Source organism: Phoxinus phoxinus (assembly GCF_949152265.1).
Source record: "Phoxinus phoxinus genome assembly, chromosome: 8".
In the NCBI taxonomy this organism is placed as follows: Eukaryota; Metazoa; Chordata; class Actinopteri; order Cypriniformes; family Leuciscidae; genus Phoxinus; species Phoxinus phoxinus.
In genome coordinates, this window is record NC_136883.1 from 38,252,866 (window position 1) to 38,273,609 (window position 20,744).

Below are 20,744 nucleotides of genomic sequence, written 5' to 3' on the forward strand. Positions count from 1 at the left end.
TTTTTCAGCTTCACGTGACAAATTAAGTGTGCATTTCAGCATGACTTTTATTTTCTTAAAAATTCCACAATGCATAAATAAATTCTTTTTCTGTACAAAGTTTGTGAAACTTCAATAACCTTTGAGAACTCAAGAAATACTGAAGCAGAAACACAATCTACGCAAGCACACAGAACATGTGACGAGTTTCCTTCCATTATCAGATTATCAGATGAACTGCCCCGATACACAGATTATCAGATGAACTGCCCCGATACACAGATTATCATCGCAGACTTCCTGTGCTTCTCTTCCAGTGCAGTGATAGTGACTGACTGACACTGCTTTCCTTACTTAGTGTTTATGACCGTTTCCAGTCCAAATATCAAAAACATTCTTAAATCAGGAAGCATTTACATGTGTAAAATAACATAAGATATTCTGTCTTGTTTCCTGATAATAAACAAATATACTAATTCAAATGGAAAACAAGAAAAAAACCTAATTCAAATGGAAAACAAGGAAAAAAATCCTAATTCAAATTGAAAACAAGGAAGAAAATCTTAATTCAAATGGAAAACAAGGAAAAAAATCCTAATTCAAATGGAAAACAAGGAAAAAAATCCTAATTCAAATTGAAAACAAGGAAGAAAATCTTAATTCAAATGGAAAACAAGGAAAAAAATCCTAATTCAAATGGAAAAGAAGGGAAAAAAATCCTAATTCAAATTGAAAACAAGGAAGAAAATCTTAATTCAAATGGAAAACAAGGGAAAAAATCCTAATTCAAATGGAAAAGAAGGGAAAAAAATCCTAATTCAAATTGAAAACAAGGAAGAAAATCTTAATTCAAATGGAAAACAAGGAAAAAAATCCTAATTCAAATGGAAAACAAGGAAAAAAATCCTAATTCAAATGGAAAAGGAAAAAAATCTTAATTCAAATGGAAAAGAAGGAAAAAAAATCTTAATTCAAATGGAAAACAAGGAAAAAAAATCCTAATTCAAATGGAAAAGAAGGAAAAAAATCTTAATTCAAATGGAAAACAAGGAAAAAAAATCCTAATTCAAATGGAAAAGAAGGGAAAAAACTTAATTCCAATGGAAAAGAAGGTAAAAGATCTTAATTCAAATGGAAAACAAGGGAAAAAATCCTAATTCAAATGGAAAAGAAGGAAAAAAATCTTAATTCAACTGGAAAAGAAGGTAAAAAATCTTAATTCAAATGGAAAACAAGGAAAAAAAATCCTAATTCAAATGGAAAAGAAGGAAAAAAATCCTAATTCAAATGGAAAAGAAGGAAAAAAATCTTAATTCAAATGGAAAAGAAGGAAAAAAATCTTAATTCAAATGGAAAAGAAGGAAAAAATTCTTAATTCAAATGGAAAAGAAGAAAAAAATCTTAATTCAAATGGAAAAGAAGGGAAAAAATCGTAATTCAAATGGAAAAGAAGGAAAAAAATCTTAATTCAAATGGAAAACAAGGAAAAAAAATCCTAATTCAAATGGAAAAGAAGGAAAAAAAATCCTAATTCAAATGGAAAAGAAGGTAAAAAATCCTAATTCAAATGGAAAACAAAGAAAAAAATCTTAATTCAAATGGAAAACAAGATTATTTTTCTCACCCCATTGGCAGATAATTTAGCTTGTTTTAAGCAAAAACTCACTTAAATTAATTTTTTTAATCAGGAAACAGGACAGCATTTCTTATGTAATTTACTTATCTAGTAAATGCTTCTTGATTTAAGAATTTTTATATATTTGTACTGGAAAGAAGACATAAATACTGAGTCAGGGAAGGATTTCCTGCAGTGTAGAAGAAGATTTGCATTCGCATACTTGCATAGAGTACGTTTCTGATCTCAGAGTTTACATTAACTCATTAGACATTACTAATAATTCATTATATGCAAAGAAAGAACGTTTGAAATTGAAAACCACTGAAATCAAAGATTAACTAGCATGGAGAAAAACAGTTTGAAGCTTGACATTTTCCATGTTGATTTCCAGCATTGGTGAAGGAGACGTTTAGAGATGTTCTGATCGAGGAAAGCCCAGTACAACTGGAGTGTGTGTGTGTGTGTGAGACTGCTAACAGCGTTTCAAGGGCCTCTTCTCTTAAATACGCTCTTGATCCCGGAACGGCTCCTTTATGAGACGCGCACTGCAAATATTAGCAGTGAGTTGCGAGTACAATGAGAGCAAGAGCTCGACACACGCTCACTGTTGTCTCGAGTCCCACTGAACACACACTTGAAGAGCCACGACACGCTGCAATCCCAACACACACTGAAGAGTCACTGCTGGAGTCCACTACTCGACTGCTCAGGTTCAGCCGGACGAGCTGATGGACAGACAGATCCAGTACAACACAGTTTTTGAGATGATTTTTTAACGTTTTCATGTGTCGTGCATCGAGGCGCATGTTGCCGTGCCAGTTTGCGGTGTGCAAAACAACTTAAAAGCCAGAAGAAGAGGTTTCATACGGAAGGAGTTCGGGAGCATTTCATTCATTTAGTGATTTCGTGATTCAATTTTATGAATTAAGCAGCTTGTAAACATGCTTTATCAGAAGAAGAAAAAACATTAAACATGAAATGAATGATTTTTTGGAGTCTAGAACCGTAAAGTTTAATATTTAACCTTTTTTGATTTTATTTCGATGTTCCACTTTAGACGTTCTACTAACTCTCATTAGAGTATCAGTGACTGTCTGTTTAACACTGCAAACAAGAGGAACTATCTGACAATGGGTAAGAAAATTATCTGAATTCAAAATGGAAAACAAGATTGGCATTGACCTCATTGGCAGAAATGGGGTAAGAAAAAATAAATAATTACTTTTTATTTGACCTTTCTAGTAAATGCCTCTTGATTTAAGAATTCTTAGAACATTGGAATTGAAACAAGACAAAATTACTGAGTAAGAAGCATTTTGTGCAGTGTAGAACCAGACAGTCCACTAATACTCTAATGAGACTCGTTGACAAGTTTCTTAAAGGTGCAGTGTGTAAGAATGACAGCTAGTGGTGGAAATCGGTACTGCAGTCAAATTCAAAATATCAGAGATCGCGGTTTCTCCCGCCCCGCCTCCTCGGACTCGACGCTCACACGGGTCGCCAGTTTGAGACGCGCAACAGGAGCGAGCGCAATGAACATTGGCAACGTGCAATATCACAGACCGACACAATAACACACACTCCGGCCTGGAAACACACATTTCACAGTAAAATAACTGAACTCAGCATGTGTCCTCAATATATGCAAACATATTATGGTATTTTTATGCTTTTGTAGTGAAGAAGTTACACACAGCACCTTTAAAGGCAGCAGAATGTCTAAAGTTGACTGTCGAAAGCAATTCTTTTTTAAGAGTATAGTGTCTGATCTTTAAAGAGTTTGCCATTTATTAAAGAGTCTCAAACGCAGCGAGAGCGAAAATAAAAAGTCAAAACTATGACATAAATCAGTATTACATATAATTATGACGAAAAATATCAAAATAATGTATGAAAAAAACGTATGAAATGTATCGACATAAAGTGTAACCAATTTTCTGTGTGTGATCTTCAGTTGTTTAGATCACCGCTTGGAAAGCAGGCAAGCATTGGACGTCTAGTGTTTTAAAATCTCCAGATTTAGAAACGATGACATAAAGAGTCGCACCTATGACAGTTATTACATATAATTATGACAAAAAAATATTAAAATTATGACAAAAAAAACTAAATCGACATAAAAATGAAATTTATCGACATAAAGTGTAACCAATTCGGTTGTGTGTGTTCTTTAGTTGTTTAGATGCCATGTTTTTCTTGCAACCGCTCAGAAAGCGGGCAAGCGTTGGGTGCATAGTGTTTAAAACTCTCCAGATTTGAAGTAGTGTGGTGTATTCCAGCGGTTTCCATCTACACCGTCTCAAACGCAGCGAGAACGAACAGCAAAACCACGAGTGGAGGAAGAGCCGAAGCGCTAGAACTCGACGCCGCCGCATCGCTAGCCTCGCTTCCCGGTTTCATCTCGTAATCCTCGTCCTCGTACGCGTCGTCGTGTTCGCCGCCGTGATCGCCGATCAAACACAGTTTCACCATGTTCTGTTTCACAACCTCACAAAATGGCCGCTCGAGGCCGTCGCACACGCAGGTGTTTAGCAAGACGCCGTTCGGCATTAGCAGAAGATCCTGGATGGTGGACCGGCACTGCGACGAACACTTTCTCCCGTTGAACAGTTGTCCGCAGTGGGACAGATACGCCATCAGAGACGCGTGACACGCGGGGTCGTCCTCACAACGCCGGCGTGCTTCGGTGCAACCCATGCTATCGGCTCCGCTAGGATGAGTGCGCGGGAGACAGGGATCGATGGCTCGTTTAGCGCTCAGACACTCGGTGTCCGTCTCGCAGGAGCATCTCTCCAGATCCGGCCCGGATCCGGTTTGGTTGAGGCGGATTAGCGCGCTAATACAGTGGCTAGGACACTGGCGGCGCTCCCCGCGGAGGTTGCCGTCGCACGCGCTCAGGTACTGGTTGTACGCTAGCTCACACTCGTGCTCCTCATGACACCGGACGAGCGCCTGCCAGCAAACCAGCTGAGCGTCCAGAGTCATCATCACAAACCAGACGATGAGCGCCGAGAAGATCTTCATGTCTGAGCTCAGATGCATGCGCGCATCGGTTCGGTTCTCATGCACAACGCCGGGGGGATAAAGTGCATCGCGGTGCAAACACTGCAGAGCTGGTTTCAACGAGAAAAGTCATGCATTTAGTCCAGTCGAGCTTCTTAGCCGCGCAATCCGCTGCTATCCGAGAGCATGTCTGTGTGTCTTCATGAGAATCCTCCGTTTGGGGGCTTGTGTTGTTCTGAGTGAGAATTGCAAAAACTTCAAGTTAGTTTCGGCGAGAAAAGTCACGCATTTACTCCTCAGTGCAGCTTTCATCAGTCGATCAGCTCAATCCGCTGCTATCCGAGAGCACGTCTCTGTCTCTTCATGCCTTGCAAAAAACTTCATTTATCACAGAAAAGTCCTGCATTTACTCCACAATGAAGCTCAGCTCGTCCGAGAGCATGTCTGTCTCTTCAAGTGAGAGAAGAAAACTTCATTTCGGCGAGAAAAGACACGCATGTACTCCTCAGTGCAGCTTTCATCAGTCGATCAGTTCAGTCCGCGGCCGTGCGAGTGCATGTCTCCGTCTTCATGAGGAGAATCCTCCAGCTCGGGGTTCTTATGTCGTGTCGAGTGAGAATCCTCCTCTCATGTTGCTGTGAGTGCGTCTGCTCCTAAAGTGCGGTTACGGCTTCATGCTGCATGTCTTTGTCCCTCCGACTCTTTCACGCTCGGCTGTGCACACACACACACACACACGACCCCTCCTCCGAAACCCTCCTCTCTTTATTATTCATTCTCTTGTTCTATTGGCTGTAAACGCGGGATTCCATCCATAGAAACGCAGTTCTTGGCAAAGCTCATCTCCTGTACGGGATAAATAAAATGTTTATAAATTTCATGAAGATTGCGAGCTGTGTGGTCTCTCGTTCTCTCTCTCTGCGTGAGATTACAAAACCCTGTCAGGAGAGAGAGAGAGAGAGAGAGAGAGAAACACACACACACACATTCCTCTGTTGGAAGCTCAACATCTGCAAACCACTTCTTCAATTTAAAGCGCAGAAAAACAAATCTGTTTCTCTTTAGCGCAAACCCAAGAACAAGCCCCTGTATAAACCGACTCGATCCCGCGGGTGTTCATCCCCCGTTCCTCTCAGGCTGCTTTCGGGGAGATTTAATCGCGCCCCGGTGGAAAAGAAAAGGCCACAAAAGTGTTTTCTGGACCGTTTCACCCTCTTTGTGTGCGCCTGGCCATGCAGCAGCCCAGAGGAACGTCTATACAGAGACTTTCCACAACAATATATTTACGGCTCTGTCCTTTCACTGCGCACTTGAGATCCGCCGCGCTCGGCTATTCAGATGGAAAACACTGGGACTGAAGAGGAGAAATATGCAAAACCGCAGCCATCCCCGGAGTCTGTTCCGGGACAAAAGCTGGGAGAGAGGAGGCCGTGTGATGGGGCTAGTTGTCACACTCTTCAGATCGCTAACTCTCTGAAAGTGACTCGACAAATGCTTGTTATCTGTTGTACGGAAGGCCGTTTCTGCCACAGTAGGGGAGAAATCATGAGCAATGAAATAAAAAGTCATAATTACAACATAAAAAGTCAAAACTATGATTCAGTTATTATATATAATTATGACCAAAAAATCTAAAGGATAATAAAAGTCAAATATGACAAAAAAAAATCTAAATTGACATACAAATTAATTTTTGAGTTGAAATTATGAGTCATAATTGTGTCATAAAAAGTAAAAAATATGGGATAAAATGTCATAAATATAACATACAAAGTCAAAATGATGACACAAGTCCTCAAAATGATGACATAACAGTCTTAATTAAAATATAAAAAGTCTAAATTATGACACAAATCATCGAAATGATTAGAGGTCGACCGATAGTGGATTTTACCGATAACGATAGCTAGGTTGGGCCATACTTGCCGATAACCGATTAATGAACCGATAGTTTTTAAAATTGATACTGGATAAAGACAAACACTCCAAGTAAAACAGTGCTGAACTTTATTATAAAAATAAAAAAACTGTATTGAACCATGAAAACATGCTAAATGAAATAAATATATAAATGTGAATAAATATTTAAGTCAATAAAAGACATTCATTCAAACTGAAACAAAAAGTAATACTCTAAATAACAAATAAAACCATGTTACATTCAAAATGTAACTATTTAACTGTTATTTTCAAGCCAACTTAATTAATAAAAAAGTAACAAAATTTGTATTAAAGTGAAGATGAAAAAAATAAATAACCGAAATCGAATGCTTTTCTGATTCGTTTATGTTTCTGTCGGCTGTATGAACATATCAGTTTGCTTGCGTCTCTAGCTTTAAATATGCAACTTCTCTGCATATTTAATGCATAAAAGTGACCAGCTGGATATGAACTAATCCAAATAGAGTTAACAATTATGACATTAAACATTCGGGTCGGACTTACGTTTATGTTTGTCAGTGTTTTAACCGCTTGAGGTAACAGTTACTACTAATGTTAGCGACGGCGTCCTCTCAGCCTCGAAGGCAAACAAATGCTGTTCTTGCTCTACTAATGCAGCATTTAGTCAACAAATTAATCACTTTATAATGATATGACAAAATGTACTGTATACATACATTCGAGCTGTCGGTGCTTTAAACGCGCATCTGATGTCAGCGCTCTCCACGCAGCATGTGCTCTCAGTGCAGCACGCAGAATCACGTGTCGAAATAAACAACACGAGGCACGAGTTATTATTACACCTCTAGAGGCCGCTCTTGTACTGCATGATGCCAGCAGACCCTTCTCAGCTCTTACACTGTGTCATGAATGACAGCGTGCGCTTCTCAGCCGCTCCAGCAATGGACGCAACCAGGAAAAACTATCGGTATATATTTTGCCGATAACGATAGTTCCACCAGTCAACAATCGGTGCCGATTAATCGGCAAAACCGATGAATCGGTCGACCTCTAGAAATGATGACACAAGTCGAATTTATGACAGTCAAAATTATCACAAAAAGTTGAAATTATGACAAAAAAGTCTAAGCTGTGACGTCATAATGACACAATTATGATAAAAAGTTAAAATTGTCACAAGAAATCAAAATTTTGACAAGTTGAAATTATAACAAAAAGTCACAATTAGGAAATAAAAAGCCAAAATTATGAGATAAAAAAAATCTAAATTACAACTTTGTCATAATTTTGACTTTTTATGTCATAATTTTGATTTACAAGCATGTGGGGGAAATGTGCTTCTATAATGTTGCTTTTTAAAACGGCTTAAATTCTGTCTGGAAATGTCAAGTTCTCTAAATGAAAATCCTAATATCACCATATCTTTGTAAAAATAATTTCGGTTGGGTATAAAACAAATCCACAAGTCTGTCTGACCGGCGTCTGGAACTGTGTTACCTGCAGCTCGTGTTTATGAGTCGCCTGTCGTGTTCCTCACTGTACGGTGCTTTGGATGAAATCGTCTGCTAAATGAATGTGTAAATGTAAACAGAATCAGTGAGTTATACACTAAATCATGACATCAGTGATACTGCGTCTAAAACAGTTTCAAAGAACATGATAATAGTTGTAGAAATGCTGTATGTACATGAGAAACTCTGAACTTCACTGACATAACCTCAATGTTCATGTGCAAAAGGTTATTGTTACCTATAAAGTTCCTGCTGAGCTGAATTAGTGATAGTGAAGCGTTCGTGTCTGTTGTCCGATAACTCCACCTACTGGCCAGATACGGCACTGCATGATCACACACAGCCTGAAATCATATCACATGCATCATAATCTCTGTACAAATATATTTATTACACTTTCAACAGTCAAAAATCAGCAAGGTCTGGAAATTACAGAAGAATAATTACATGAATGCATCACATTGGTAATTACGTTACTTATGCAGCGGAGACAACTATCGAGGGCATAAGTAAAATAAACACCACTCCTGCCATTAATGAAGAAATAAACATACAATAATCTTACGGGTCAAATAAAGCACAGCCTTTTTCTTCACATGAACATCAGCTCTGTCCTTTAGATCAGAGATGGTAATATTAATATTGCTTTATGTAGTTTCACTTATTGCTCCTTCACTCAAATCCCAGTATGGCTTCATTCATAAGACACAGAACTCCTTCATTCTCAGCTCAACAGAAGATCGTTATTCCCAGACAGCAACAGTGTCGGCTCAGACCCGGCCCACATGTGGATTCCACACGGCCCAGATGTGGCCAGACACAATGTTACTGTCTGCTTTTTAAAGAAATACTCTCTATAAGAGGGAAAACCAGAAAGAAAAAGGTCGACGACACCAAACCACCTGCACAAAACAGCAGCACTCAATGAAAGGTCAAAGGGCGTTAATGACATCAGGGGTCATCAAGGTGAAACGTGAAGGTGTTTGTGTGGATGGACCTCCATTCCTGCTCCCATAAGCCCTTCATACAGACGTAGCGACCCAGTCAGCAACACAGTGTCGGCCCAGATCCAGATCCCAGATTCACTGCGTACCAGATCCGGGCCACATCAGGAACATGTGGATTCAACACGGCCCAGATCAAGAACATGTGGATTCAACACGGCCCAGATCCGGGCCACATCTGGATTCAACACGGCCCAGATCCGGGCCACATCTGGAACATCTGGATTCAACACGGTCCAGATCCAGATCCCAGATTCACTGCGTACCAGATCCGGGCCACATCTGGATTCAACACGGCCCCGATCAGGAACATGTGGATTCAACACGGCCCAGATCAGGGCCACATCTGGAACATGTGGATTCACTGTTTACCAGATCCGGGCCACATCTGGATTCAACACGGCCGAGATCAGGGCCACATCTGGAACATGTGGATTCAACACGGCCCAGATCCGGGCCACATCTGGATTCAACACGGCCGAGATCAGGGCCACATCTGGAACATGTGGATTCAACACGGCCCAGATCCGGGCCACATCTGGAACATGTGGATTCAACACGGCCCAGATCCGGGCCACATCTGGATTCAACACGGCCCAGATCCGGGCCACATGTGGATTCAACACGGCCCAGATCCGGGCCACATCTGGATTCAACACGGCCCAGACCCGGGCCACATCTGGATTCAACACGGCCCAGATCCGGGCCACATCTGGAACAGGTGGATTCACTGCGTTCCAGAACCGGGCCACATCTGTAACATGTGGATTCAACGCGGGCCGGATCAGGGCCACATCTGGAACATGTGGATTCACTGCGTACCAGATCAGGGCCACATCTGTAACATGTGGATTCAACGCGGGCCGGATCAGGGCCACATCTGGAACATGTGGAGTCAACGCGGCCCGGATCAGGGCACATCTGGAACATGTGGATTCAACGCAGGCCGGATCAGGGCCACATCTGGAACATGTGGATTCACTGCTGCCCAGATCCGGGCACATCTGGAACATGTGGATTCAACGCGGCCCGGATCAGGGCCACATCTGAAACATGTGGATTCAACACGGCCCAGATCCGGGCCACATCTGGATTCAACACGGCCCAGACCCGGGCCACATCTGGATTCAACACGGCCCAGATCCGGGCCACATCTGGATTCAACACGGCCCAGACCCGGGCCACATCTGGATTCAACACGGCCCAGATCCGGGCCACATCTGGAACAGGTCGATTCACTGCGTTCCAGAACCGGGCCACATCTGTAACATGTGGATTCAACGCGGGCCGGATCAGGGCCACATCTGGAACATGTGGATTCACTGCGTACCAGATCAGGGCCACATCTGTAACATGTGGATTCAACGCGGGCCGGATCAGGGCCACATCTGGAACATGTGGAGTCAACGCGGCCCGGATCAGGGCACATCTGGAACATGTGGATTCAACGCAGGCCGGATCAGGGCCACATCTGGAACATGTGGATTCACTGCTGCCCAGATCCGGGCACATCTGGAACATGTGGATTCAACGCGGCCCGGATCAGGGCCACATCTGAAACATGTGGATTCAACACGGCGCAGATCCGGGCCACATCTGGATTCAACACGGCCCAGATCCGGGCCACATCTGGAACGTGTGGGATTCACTGCGTACCAGATCCGGGCCACAACTGGTACATGTGGATTCAACACGGCCCAGATCAGGGCCACATCTGGTACATGTGGATTCAACACGGCCCAGATCCGGACCACATCTGGAACATATGGATTCAACACGGCCCAGATCAGGGCCACATCTGGAACATATGGATTCATTGCGGCCCGGATGTGGGCCGGACCTGAGCCGACACTATGTTGCTGTCTGGGGAGTCGTTTCTCCACGAACCCGCTACGCTATCGCTGTAATAAACCTGTTCAGACCGGAGCAGTGAATCTCCAGAAACATGTCGTATTTCACCAAAAAGTCAAGAAATTATACTTGCACGTTATTTGCATCGCGACGTTACTTTCATGAGAACATTATTTATGCAAAATATACCTTTCCCGTGAGGTGAAATGCGACCTGAGCATGTTTTCCGTGAGATTCTCCGAGCAGGGTGTGTATATTTGATGACATTTAAACGCCTAGAACAACATTAGCATCATGAAACCTACACGTCACACTGGATATATGAATACGGATGTTTGTCAGCATGTGTTTGGAGATGAGGAGAGGATGATCACATGACGCAGCACTTCTCGGCAGAGTTCTTCAGGTCCTCCAGCGTGGCCTGAGCTTTGCCCTTCAGATGGCCCATGTCCACGTTCTGGATGTTGGTCAGCTGACCCAGGACCGACTGCTTCTGCTCCTCCTCCTGGTTGTCTTCAGCGATCATCTTGGCCAGTTCAGTGGGGAGCTCAACGTCATCTTTCGCCGCCTGGATCTGAGTCTCGTCCAACTCGTTCTGAAAAACAGGCCATGAAATACATACAAATGCATTAGGCCCTGTTCAAGTCAAGTCAGGACACCTTCCTTTATACAGCGCTCGTTACAACACAGAGGGTTTTCAAAGCAGCTTTACAGAGATAACAGGAAAATAATGCAGAAAAGTGTGTTTGTAGAAAAAATAAAGCTGACTTGACTTGATTATCAAACAGTTTAGCTCTGTTACACCAGCAGAGGGCAGCCTCGTCCCTCACTGTCTCCATAGACTCTGTTATTCCCAGACTTCATTTCCCAGAACTCCCTGCTATATGTTTTAGCGGTGTCTTGTTTCATTTAGTTCATTACCCTGTCTATAAAATTGCCCTATTGCCCTGTATTGAGTATGAAGTCTTGTTGGTTTGGGTTTGCATGTTACTGACAGCATTCCCGAGGAGTCCAGAAATATCAGTGATAACGAGGGGTTAACTGGGATCTCATAGGCAGAGGAACCACAAAAGTCTACAAATGCGATGCTTAGAATACATCATTGTAATTTTATTAGTAGTATCGTCATTTAAATATCCCTTGAAATCAAATATTGGTATCTAAATATCTATTCATTATTATGTATTTGCCTGCTACTATGCATGTATGTCCTTATTCAACTTAATGCACAATACCCTTTTATTGCCTTCAAAACCCTCAAACTTTAAAACTGGAACAGGTCAAGCTTTCTCACGCCAACGTCAGAACTCTCTAAATTTAGTAGGCTTTTGCAATTAAAATATATATTTTGCATTATAGTAATGAGAATTAAAAGTTGTTGTTATTACAGTAAACTATTGAGTATTGGGGAATGGGGAATTAATAATGATAAAATAATTTCACAATGCAAAAAATCAGATTCAGTAAAATAGGCTTCAAAATCTTGGTCACAACTAAGTTCAATTAATATGGGTGTAACAATATATCATATCAGAATATAGTTCACCCAAAATAAAAATTACTGTGAGAAAAAAATTGTGTCAGTACTACATTAAACTACTATATATAATGTTGAATATAATATATAGCCTCATAATGCAATGTGGGAATATTTGTGTGATAATATCAAATGTCTGATGACACCAGTAAAGAGTGGCCTACATTATTTTATATATATCTAGTCAGGGACAGAGTGCAAACATATTCGTCTGAAATAATTCTGTGTTTTCATCTTCAGGATCATGAATATTGTTATTCTGGAGTCTCTATTGTCCTGTGCTTTGGGTTTCCAGCATCAAGTCCAAGAATATTCACTTACACACACACTGTAATATCAAATTTAGCATTTTAATCAACAGGAGGACATTTATTGTTAACCTTTTATCATAAGTCTTGGAGTACGGCAATAATATCGTATCATGATATGTATCGAATCGTGTAAATTAGTAAGTTGTTAATGTTAGTTAAAAACTGTTCATGTTATAAATGCTTTACAAGTATTTTTCATTGTTAGTTCATGTTCCAGTTAACTAATATTAACAAATGGAACCTTATTAATAATATCTTTATGCACAATATGTGACCCTGGACCACAAAACCAGTCACATGGGTCAATATTTTAAAAATGAGATGTATACATAATCTGAAAGCTGAATAAATAATCTCTCCACTGATGTGTGGTGTGTTAGGATAGGACAATATTTGGTCGAGACACAACTATTGAAAATCTGGAATCTGAGGAGCAAAAAAATGTAAACATTGAGAAAATCTCCTTTAAAGTTGTGCATTTATGTTCACGATTGTGCTGCATTCACTCACAGAAATACATGTTTTATATATTTACGGCAGGACATTTACTAAATATCTTCATGAACATGATCTTAATATCCTCATGATTTTTGACATAAAAGAAAAATGGATAATTGTGACCCATACAGTGTATAGTTGCTATTGCCACAGATATACCCGTGCGGCTCCAGACCGGTGCTGTGATCCAGAGTCACATATAACATCTTATTTGGTGGTGGATTGTGCGTTCAGCCCAGTGTGTTGACGAGCGAGGTGTTGGGATGTAAGTTTTAATAGTGTGGGCCGACGTGTGATTAACTGTTACCTTTGGCAACCTGTATTTGTCTCTGAAGTGAGTCCTGATAGTCGCCCTCTCCGCCTTCTTCTGGGCAAAGTTGGTGTCTCGCTCTTGCCTGAGGAGAAATGAGAACAGAAGCATCTCAAACACACACACACACACACTGTAATCTGAGGACGAACTGGGCTCTTCATGGCGCTTTTGGTCTTTTATCCATCTAAGCAAATGTCAATCTCAAGCTAATAAGCAATTGAACTGATTGTTGATTGGACTAATTTTAGGATTTTTTGGTGTGCTTATTTGAATAATGATCATATATGACCCAAATTGACCTTAAAAAGTAATCTCTGTCACGACAAGCCATTTCAGAGCTAAAACAAATCTACGTCCACAGAGAGATGTCGTTCTGGAGGATTAAACTGCTTTCCTCTGCACGCCGAGGAAACTCGTGGAGTAAATACCTTCAAAGAGAGCATTAAAACACTTCAGACGGACTGCATTTCTAGGGTTTATTTGCCATGACATGAACAGTTGCTTAACAATCGCATTTGTCCGTTAAAGAAAGCTGAAAATATTTAAAATAAGTGCGCAATGAGACTATCAACTTCAGCAAAATCAAATAGCCTAGAATTAAAATTGTACTTGATTATAATAATTTTTGTTATTCCTAAAAAAAAAAAAGGTAAAAAAAATAAAGTAGTTTATCAAACATTGGAAATTATCAACATATAAATATTTCAAAAATGAAAAATGGATTAGGCTAGTAATTAGAATTAGAGAATTATGAGGAGGCCGTCTCCGTTAAACAAACACAACGTTACAATTAATCGAGGCTGGATGACAGATAAATTATTATAATGTGTTGAGTTTAATAAACACACGGATCTCTCATCACGGTAAAACGCAATGACGTAAGTCACTCTTTTACTTTCGCTTTCAACGACGTATTCTCTTCAGGGAAAACCAATCAGGGAAGACATTTCAGGGCTCGACATTAACGCCTGTGCGGGACACGTGTGTGTTTAAGGGACAAGTGAAAGAGGATTGTTCTTGCCCAACCGGACAAATGCCCTGATTAAAACTATTTTAAATATAAAAAATATAAAATAAAAATAACTAGGGAATCACTGAAACCGCAAGGATGATTCTGATTTTATTTAATTTAATGTCAGTGGCGATTGATAGCCTATAGTTGATCATAATACACTGACGGTAACAAAGTTGTGCTGTTTCAATTTTAAATGAAGGATGGAGCATACGTTTAATAAAATTGGGAAAAAATGCCTTTTATAAAGGTAAAAAACGTATTCTGATAAGACTGTTTTCCAACAGTGATGTAATGAAACATTGACAATATAAGTTTGAAGGGAGTAAGGCCTCTGTTTAGGCCATTAAGGAAATGTCATTTTCCCATAAAACTTGATTATCACAGAACTTATATTTCAAATAAATGTTATTTTGTGTGATATTTTACATTATTATAACACTTGTAATGTGATGATCAGATGCAGATATCTAAAGCAGAGAATATCATAGGTTTCAGTGGTTGGCGGGTGGATTATTTATTTTTAACAGCGGATTCGGGGGACTCTAAGTGCACCAGATTAATGAATTTATCTTTAAAATGTAAAAATGTTCTTGCGGGGAGCCATGCCTAGAGGGACCGAGCTCAACACTCACATACTGTGGGAAACACAGTAGCTATATGATGGGCTACGAAAAATACTTAAAAATCTTATTATTAAAATACATGATCAGGATTTTACCACCTCCGCCTTGTTTTGAGCCAGAAAACCCTGTTAATACATAACTTGCTTTTTCCGATATTCCCTTTCATGCAGTGTGTAATAAAGCTGTTTGTGAAAGTTAAATATCAAGTTATTGTCTAACAAAAGAAAGAATCGATTCTGAAATATTGAAACGAGTCGTCAGTAATTCAGTCTCACTTCCTGCTGATCCTGCGTAGGTTTGTGACTAATTAGCATAATGCCAGCCTGTGGTCTTGATTGGCTGAGCGGCGTGTCTTAGCTCCGCCCTCTAACACTAGTGTATCTGAGGTTTACACGTGGACGGCTATTTTCATAAACGGACATTTCACGCCTCCCCGTTTTCAAAAATAACATTGTGCACACCTGTCAGTTTTCAGAAAAGTATTCGTTACACGAACCCGTATATTTGCCGTCAAGACAAGAGCATGCCAAACCTGTAGGTGGCAGTGTAACGAGAAGCTCATGCCCACGCTAGCCAATCAGAATCCCCAAAATGGCTGCCTAAAACTGTTTTTCTCAGTTTACATGCAAACGAAGTTTTCCAAAAATCTCAACTCTGGCTGGAGTTTTTAGAAAGAATCGTTTTCAGAGGCGAATTCTCCGTTTGCGTGTAAACGAAGGGAACAAACGAAGGGAAATGTCTCAGTTTTTCAAAATAACGATATACGTGTGAACAGGGCCCGAGACTGGAAGAGTTGGGTTCGTGTTGTCCATGTGGAGAAGACACTGTTTTCTGAGATCGATACGGTAAACCCACGCCATCGTTACTGTTCGTATCCCTGTGATCAAGAGCTGAGATTCAGATATGATAATGAGCGTTTGCTTTCTGACCAATCACAGCAGAGCAGAGAGGCGGAGAGGCGGAGCTTAGAGAGACTGAATCCTTGATGGAAGCGCTTCAGACACTGAGAGAAAAGAGCTGACGCTGCAGATTATGAGGACATTAATGTGTTTGACCTTGAAGAATGTGAACCTGACGCCAAAACAACATTAGAGCCTTTAAAATAGCAGAATAGGGGAGTTTAAGTTAACCTCAAGATGTGTTACGTTATTGTTAAAGGTCATGTGAGGTGAAAGGTCAATACACATCTCCAGGGCTAAAGCAAAGGTCATAACCGAATGGACACATTTAAGTGGAGCAATTAAAGATAACATTTAGGTTTGGTATGTGGATGGTTGTTGGTTCGATCCCTGAAAAGAGGATGATACGAGCCATTATCAAGGCACTTAAATGTTCCAGGTTCAATACAAGTTAAGCTGTATCAACAGCATATGTTAAAAAAATATTAATTGTGTGAACAGTAATGCAATGGATTTTCACCAGGTACTGTCGTATTGAACCTGGAACCTTCCTTTTATGATTTCTCCAGAGGGATCATCTAAGCGTCTGCTAAATGAGTGCTTACTGAGAAGACGAGTGCGAGCGAAAATATCTCAGGGATTTAGACTCGCTCTGACACTCGACTGATGCTCATACACAACAAAAGACTAGTTAAAATAATCCCATATCAATGAGCAGCAAAAAAAAAAAAAAAAAACCTTTGAGAAGATCATGGTGGTTTGGCTGATTCGAGAGATTAAACACACAACTCCCTGTCAAAGTCAACAGTCTTAAACTAGCTGTTCTCAGCATGAAATATCTGCTCTCGGAGGAAATGAGTTGGATTACCAGCTCGGCACAGGCATTTGAAGTCTGTGAAATCACAATTTTCCAAATATGGCAGTTATGCAAACCATACTGTCAACACAGCCACCTGTTCAAGTCAGTCCTTTATGAGATGATTTCTAAAGACAAAGCATGTGAAGAAAACAGGAATCTATTGGCTTGATCGATGGTTATAACAGCCTAATTTGTTTGTTTTTTTACAATTCACAAGAAGTGTTTAATTAGACCTAAATGTTCTGATCGGTAAATGTGATTGGGGTTTAAATGAAAACTAGGTGTAAAATACTAATTAAAATAACTTTACCTCAGGCGAGAATGAGTGGATTCTAATACTATGTAAACCAAACTTGCCTAACATGGTAATATTGTGTTTTTAGACATGTATCATGATATATATATACACCAAAGTAAGTATCTTTGGGTACCATGTAAATACCATTGTACATTAATATGGTAGGCTAATCATTCATTATGGTCCATTACTTTTTTATGTTTACCATCTTTCTTTTTTATTTGTGTTCACATGCTTAAGAACAGATCTAATTCATTCGAATCTAATTATCAATTCTGATTCATTTATACCAATTTACAATACACAGCTTACATAAATACTAAAACCTCCCAATGTCTGAAGCAACGACTGAATTTGTGATGGAAAGGTAAAATATTCTAAATGACACACGAAATTCTGTTGGACTGTAATATAAATAATGTGGAGTATTATTCATATCTGACTGAGCAAGAATCTCCCTGAGCGAAATGAGCAGCTGCGAGCGAGCGCGCGCGCGCGATATCCAACGAAGCGCGAAAAATGCGCGCCCATTTCCAAACGGCCGCTTCTCTACAACAGCGTTCACCTCACAAAAACAACAACACAATTTCAGAGAAATAATACGCTGATATCAGGTATGAAGGAAGGTTTGTCTTACTTTTCCTCCTCTAGCTGTTGTTGGTACTCTTCAAACTCTTCTTGTGTCATTCCTTTAGCAGCCGCTTCGGATTTCTCTCCTTCAGGTTTCTCTTCTGTCAGACCTCCTGTCAGATTCTTCAGCTGACCTCCGACGACGTGTTTTACCATGAAAGCCATCGTGAAATAGTACAATGTTCTTTAATAATCTTCCTTTTGGCGGAGCTATTTGTCCAAAACTGTTATTAATTCCAATTAGGTCAATAATGTGGACAGGAACAACGTCTTTTTTTCTCCGTGATCGCCGAACAGAAACTCCTCAGCTGAGGTAAAGTGAAGTGATGTGGATTCTTCTCCTCATCTGAGTCACATCATCAGTTTGACTCTTCACTCCACCCAATCCCGTGTTTCCTCACTCGATTCTTCCCGCCCAATCCAACGGACCGCTGGATTAAGCGCGCGCAGCTCGTGCGTTGAGTCACTGACTTTTTTTTTTAGCGGGCGCGCGTGACATGTCAAAACGCATCGGTTTTCGGTGCGCGCGTGCGTGCGTGTGTGTGTGTGTGTGTGAGAGACGCCAAGTCGGTTAACGGGATGACAGTAAGCAGAAAGCATTCAGTGTGTCTACACAGCATCCATCTGGAGGGTGAGTAAATCCTGTGAGGAAAAAGTGAGAAAGTAAAAGTGTGAAATGAAATGTCTAACAAAAATTATAAGGTTCTGTCGCCAACGTTTTAGTTTATTTGGAAAAGAACAGAACTGTAATCCCAGAGATTACCATCCATGCGTATAAAGCTGTCACCATCACCTCCACATGGATTATCATGCAAGACGAGCATATTTAACAGTCAAACATGCATTCTGCATTAATAACCTGAGGTAAAGTTTAACTCTTAAAGTGCTTAAAATCTGTTTAGCTAGTCTTTATGGCTACTAACCTCGTGTTTACACACATTAATTGCATGAACATGTCACAAAAACATACAGAACTGATATACTGAGAACACAAATAATAAAATGTTTCGAATGCAATCCAAGCATATCTTCCACACTCTAAACAAATGCTGGGTTGTTTCAACTCATGTTTGGGTCAAATATGGACAAACCCAACCGTTGGTTTAATGTTTTTAAAAATAAAATGGTTGGGTTTGTCCATATTTGACCCAAACATGAGTTGAAACAACCCAGCATTTTTTAGAGTGCAATGGCATGTAAGCGTTTAAACTCATCACATGCATGAATGATATAAATACAGCCCCCATTACTCCAGAATTATCAACACCGGATGATAAAAACAAATTATACATCTCTGTGCATGGTGATAATGTCTCTATTTTTGCCTCTTTCTCACTCTCTCTCTCTCTCTCTCTCTCTCTCTCTCTCTATATCTCTCTCTCTCTCTCTCTCTCTCTGTGTGTGTCTCTCTCTCTCTCTCTCTCTCTCTCTCTCTATCTATCTCTCTATCTATCTCTCTCTCTCTCTATCTCTCTCTATCTATCTCTCTCTCCTCTCTCTCTCTCTCTCTCTCTCTCTCTCTCTCTCTCTCTCTCTCTCTCTCTCTCTCTCTCTCTCTCTCTCTATCTCTCTCTCCCTCTCTCTCGCTGACACCCCTCCTCCTCCCCCGAGACTGAATCATTCCCGATCTGCTCCACTAACAAACTGTTCTGTCGCTCTCGCTGAGGGCAAAGACACACACACACACACACACACACACACACACACACGCTCCATAACATAGTAAGAACCTGAAAAGTCTGTGTTTGGAGCCCTAGGGCTTTTACTGGTGGCAAGCGCTCAGATTTTATCCAGGAAAACAATATGCAGAATTTTAGTTCTCGTATCAGCCAAGTGTTCTGTTGGATTTGCATGCATGTCAACACGAAAAACATGCTTTTTCTTTTTTTTTTTACAGTAATACGGTGACACATGGCGTAATTATGCATGCTTTTTTACACTAGAGGCAAATCAAAAGTCTATTTTTAGGTTCCAGATGCCAAATGCAAGTAAAAAATGTGGCTTTGGCAAGAAAATAAGGTTAGCATTATCAGAAAAAAATAATAATCCTCAATTTTGCTGTGATGCAAGATATAAAGAAAACATTTGTCGCAACTTTTTCATTTAAAATCATTGGTAACACTTTACAATACGGTTCATTAGTTAACATGAACTAAGATTAAACAATACTTCTACAGCATTTATTAACTTAGTTAATATTAATATCAACATTTACTAATACGTTATTAAAACTAAGGTTGTATTAGTTAACATTAGTTAATGCACTGTCTGTGAACTAACAATGAACTGGTGTTTTTTCTTAACTAACATTAACAAAGATTACAGTAACAAATATATTGCTGATTGTTAGTTCATGTTAGTTAATACACTAATAAACCTTATTGTAAAGTGTTTACAAATTATTTTATCAATACGGAAAATATATTTTTATATTTATGTTTCATGACCCATAAAAACAGTTATGACCTGTATATTTCTCCTGGTAAACAGTAATTTTGGCCCCTGCATGCATGACTTCACAGGAGAGTCGATAAAGCTCATCACCATCATCCGCTACTGTTCTTCCACACAACAGCCGGCGGCGCTGGCCATGAAGCGCTTCGCAGATCGCATGGGTTATGTGATGTGTACATGTGAGCACGCATGCATGCATTATATAATGGAACAACATGGATGCGTTAGCCGTGTGTGCCGTCTGTCCTCGCCGACTCCGAGCATGAATGAGGTTAGTAGGGTGAGCACGCGCAGCCAACACTCATTTGTGAAGTCAATGAACTAAAGCCCTAGTCAGATGAGACTAGTTTAGACTAGTTTCCTTTCCTTAATTAGAGACTTAACATTATAATTATTTCACATATTTGACCCTGGACCACAAAACCATGAGTCAAATATT

The 20,744-nt window shown here is 40.2% G+C and overlaps 3 protein-coding genes across 3 annotated transcripts in view; all 3 read right to left on the minus strand.

The window, feature by feature from the left end:
• Positions 1-2,315: 2,315 nt before the first annotated feature.
• On the minus strand, positions 2,316-6,191 carry LOC307003413 (growth arrest-specific protein 1). The gene has a single exon (XM_079621777.1). It carries the CDS (start codon positions 4,637-4,639, stop codon positions 3,887-3,889), a length of 753 nt encoding a protein of 250 aa, XP_079477903.1. The 5' UTR covers positions 4,640-6,191; the 3' UTR covers positions 2,316-3,886.
• Positions 6,192-8,383: 2,192 nt separating this feature from the next.
• LOC307003256 (uncharacterized protein) lies at positions 8,384-10,488 on the minus strand. The gene is made up of 4 exons (XM_079621486.1): positions 10,320-10,488; positions 9,779-10,138; positions 9,277-9,729; positions 8,384-9,098 (listed from the first exon to the last, which is right to left on the minus strand). The coding sequence occupies exons 2-3, from the start codon at positions 9,945-9,947 to the stop codon at positions 9,386-9,388; spliced, it is 513 nt and encodes a 170-aa protein (XP_079477612.1). The 5' UTR covers positions 9,948-10,138; positions 10,320-10,488; the 3' UTR covers positions 8,384-9,098; positions 9,277-9,385.
• cplx3b (complexin 3b) overlaps positions 8,384-20,744 on the minus strand; it is a 39,449-nt gene continuing 27,088 nt past the window's right edge. Inside the window, exons 2-6 of the mRNA XM_079621487.1 lie at positions 17,859-18,493; positions 13,522-13,609; positions 10,183-11,463; positions 9,329-9,831; positions 8,384-9,228 (exon numbers count right to left, since the gene is read on the minus strand). Of these exons, the coding sequence (XP_079477613.1) occupies positions 11,239-11,463; positions 13,522-13,609; positions 17,859-18,016 (471 nt within the window). The 5' untranslated portion in view covers positions 18,017-18,493 and the 3' untranslated portion in view covers positions 8,384-9,228; positions 9,329-9,831; positions 10,183-11,238. The remainder of the gene's footprint in view (positions 9,229-9,328; positions 9,832-10,182; positions 11,464-13,521; positions 13,610-17,858; positions 18,494-20,744) is intronic.

What these genes read in the sequence shown, in the direction of transcription:
- LOC307003413 (XM_079621777.1), bottom strand. Translation starts at nt 4,639, where the DNA reads ATGCATCTGAGCTCAGACATGAAGATCTTCTCGGCGCTCATCGTCTGG.
- LOC307003256 (XM_079621486.1), bottom strand. Translation starts at nt 9,947, where the DNA reads ATGTTCCAGATGTGCCCTGATCCGGGCCGCGTTGACTCCACATGTTCC. An exon ending in GGCCCGCGTTGAATCCACAT is followed by an intron (nt 9,730 to 9,778) that starts GTTACAGATGTG and finishes CACCTGTTCCAG; the next exon opens with ATGTGGCCCGGATCTGGGCC.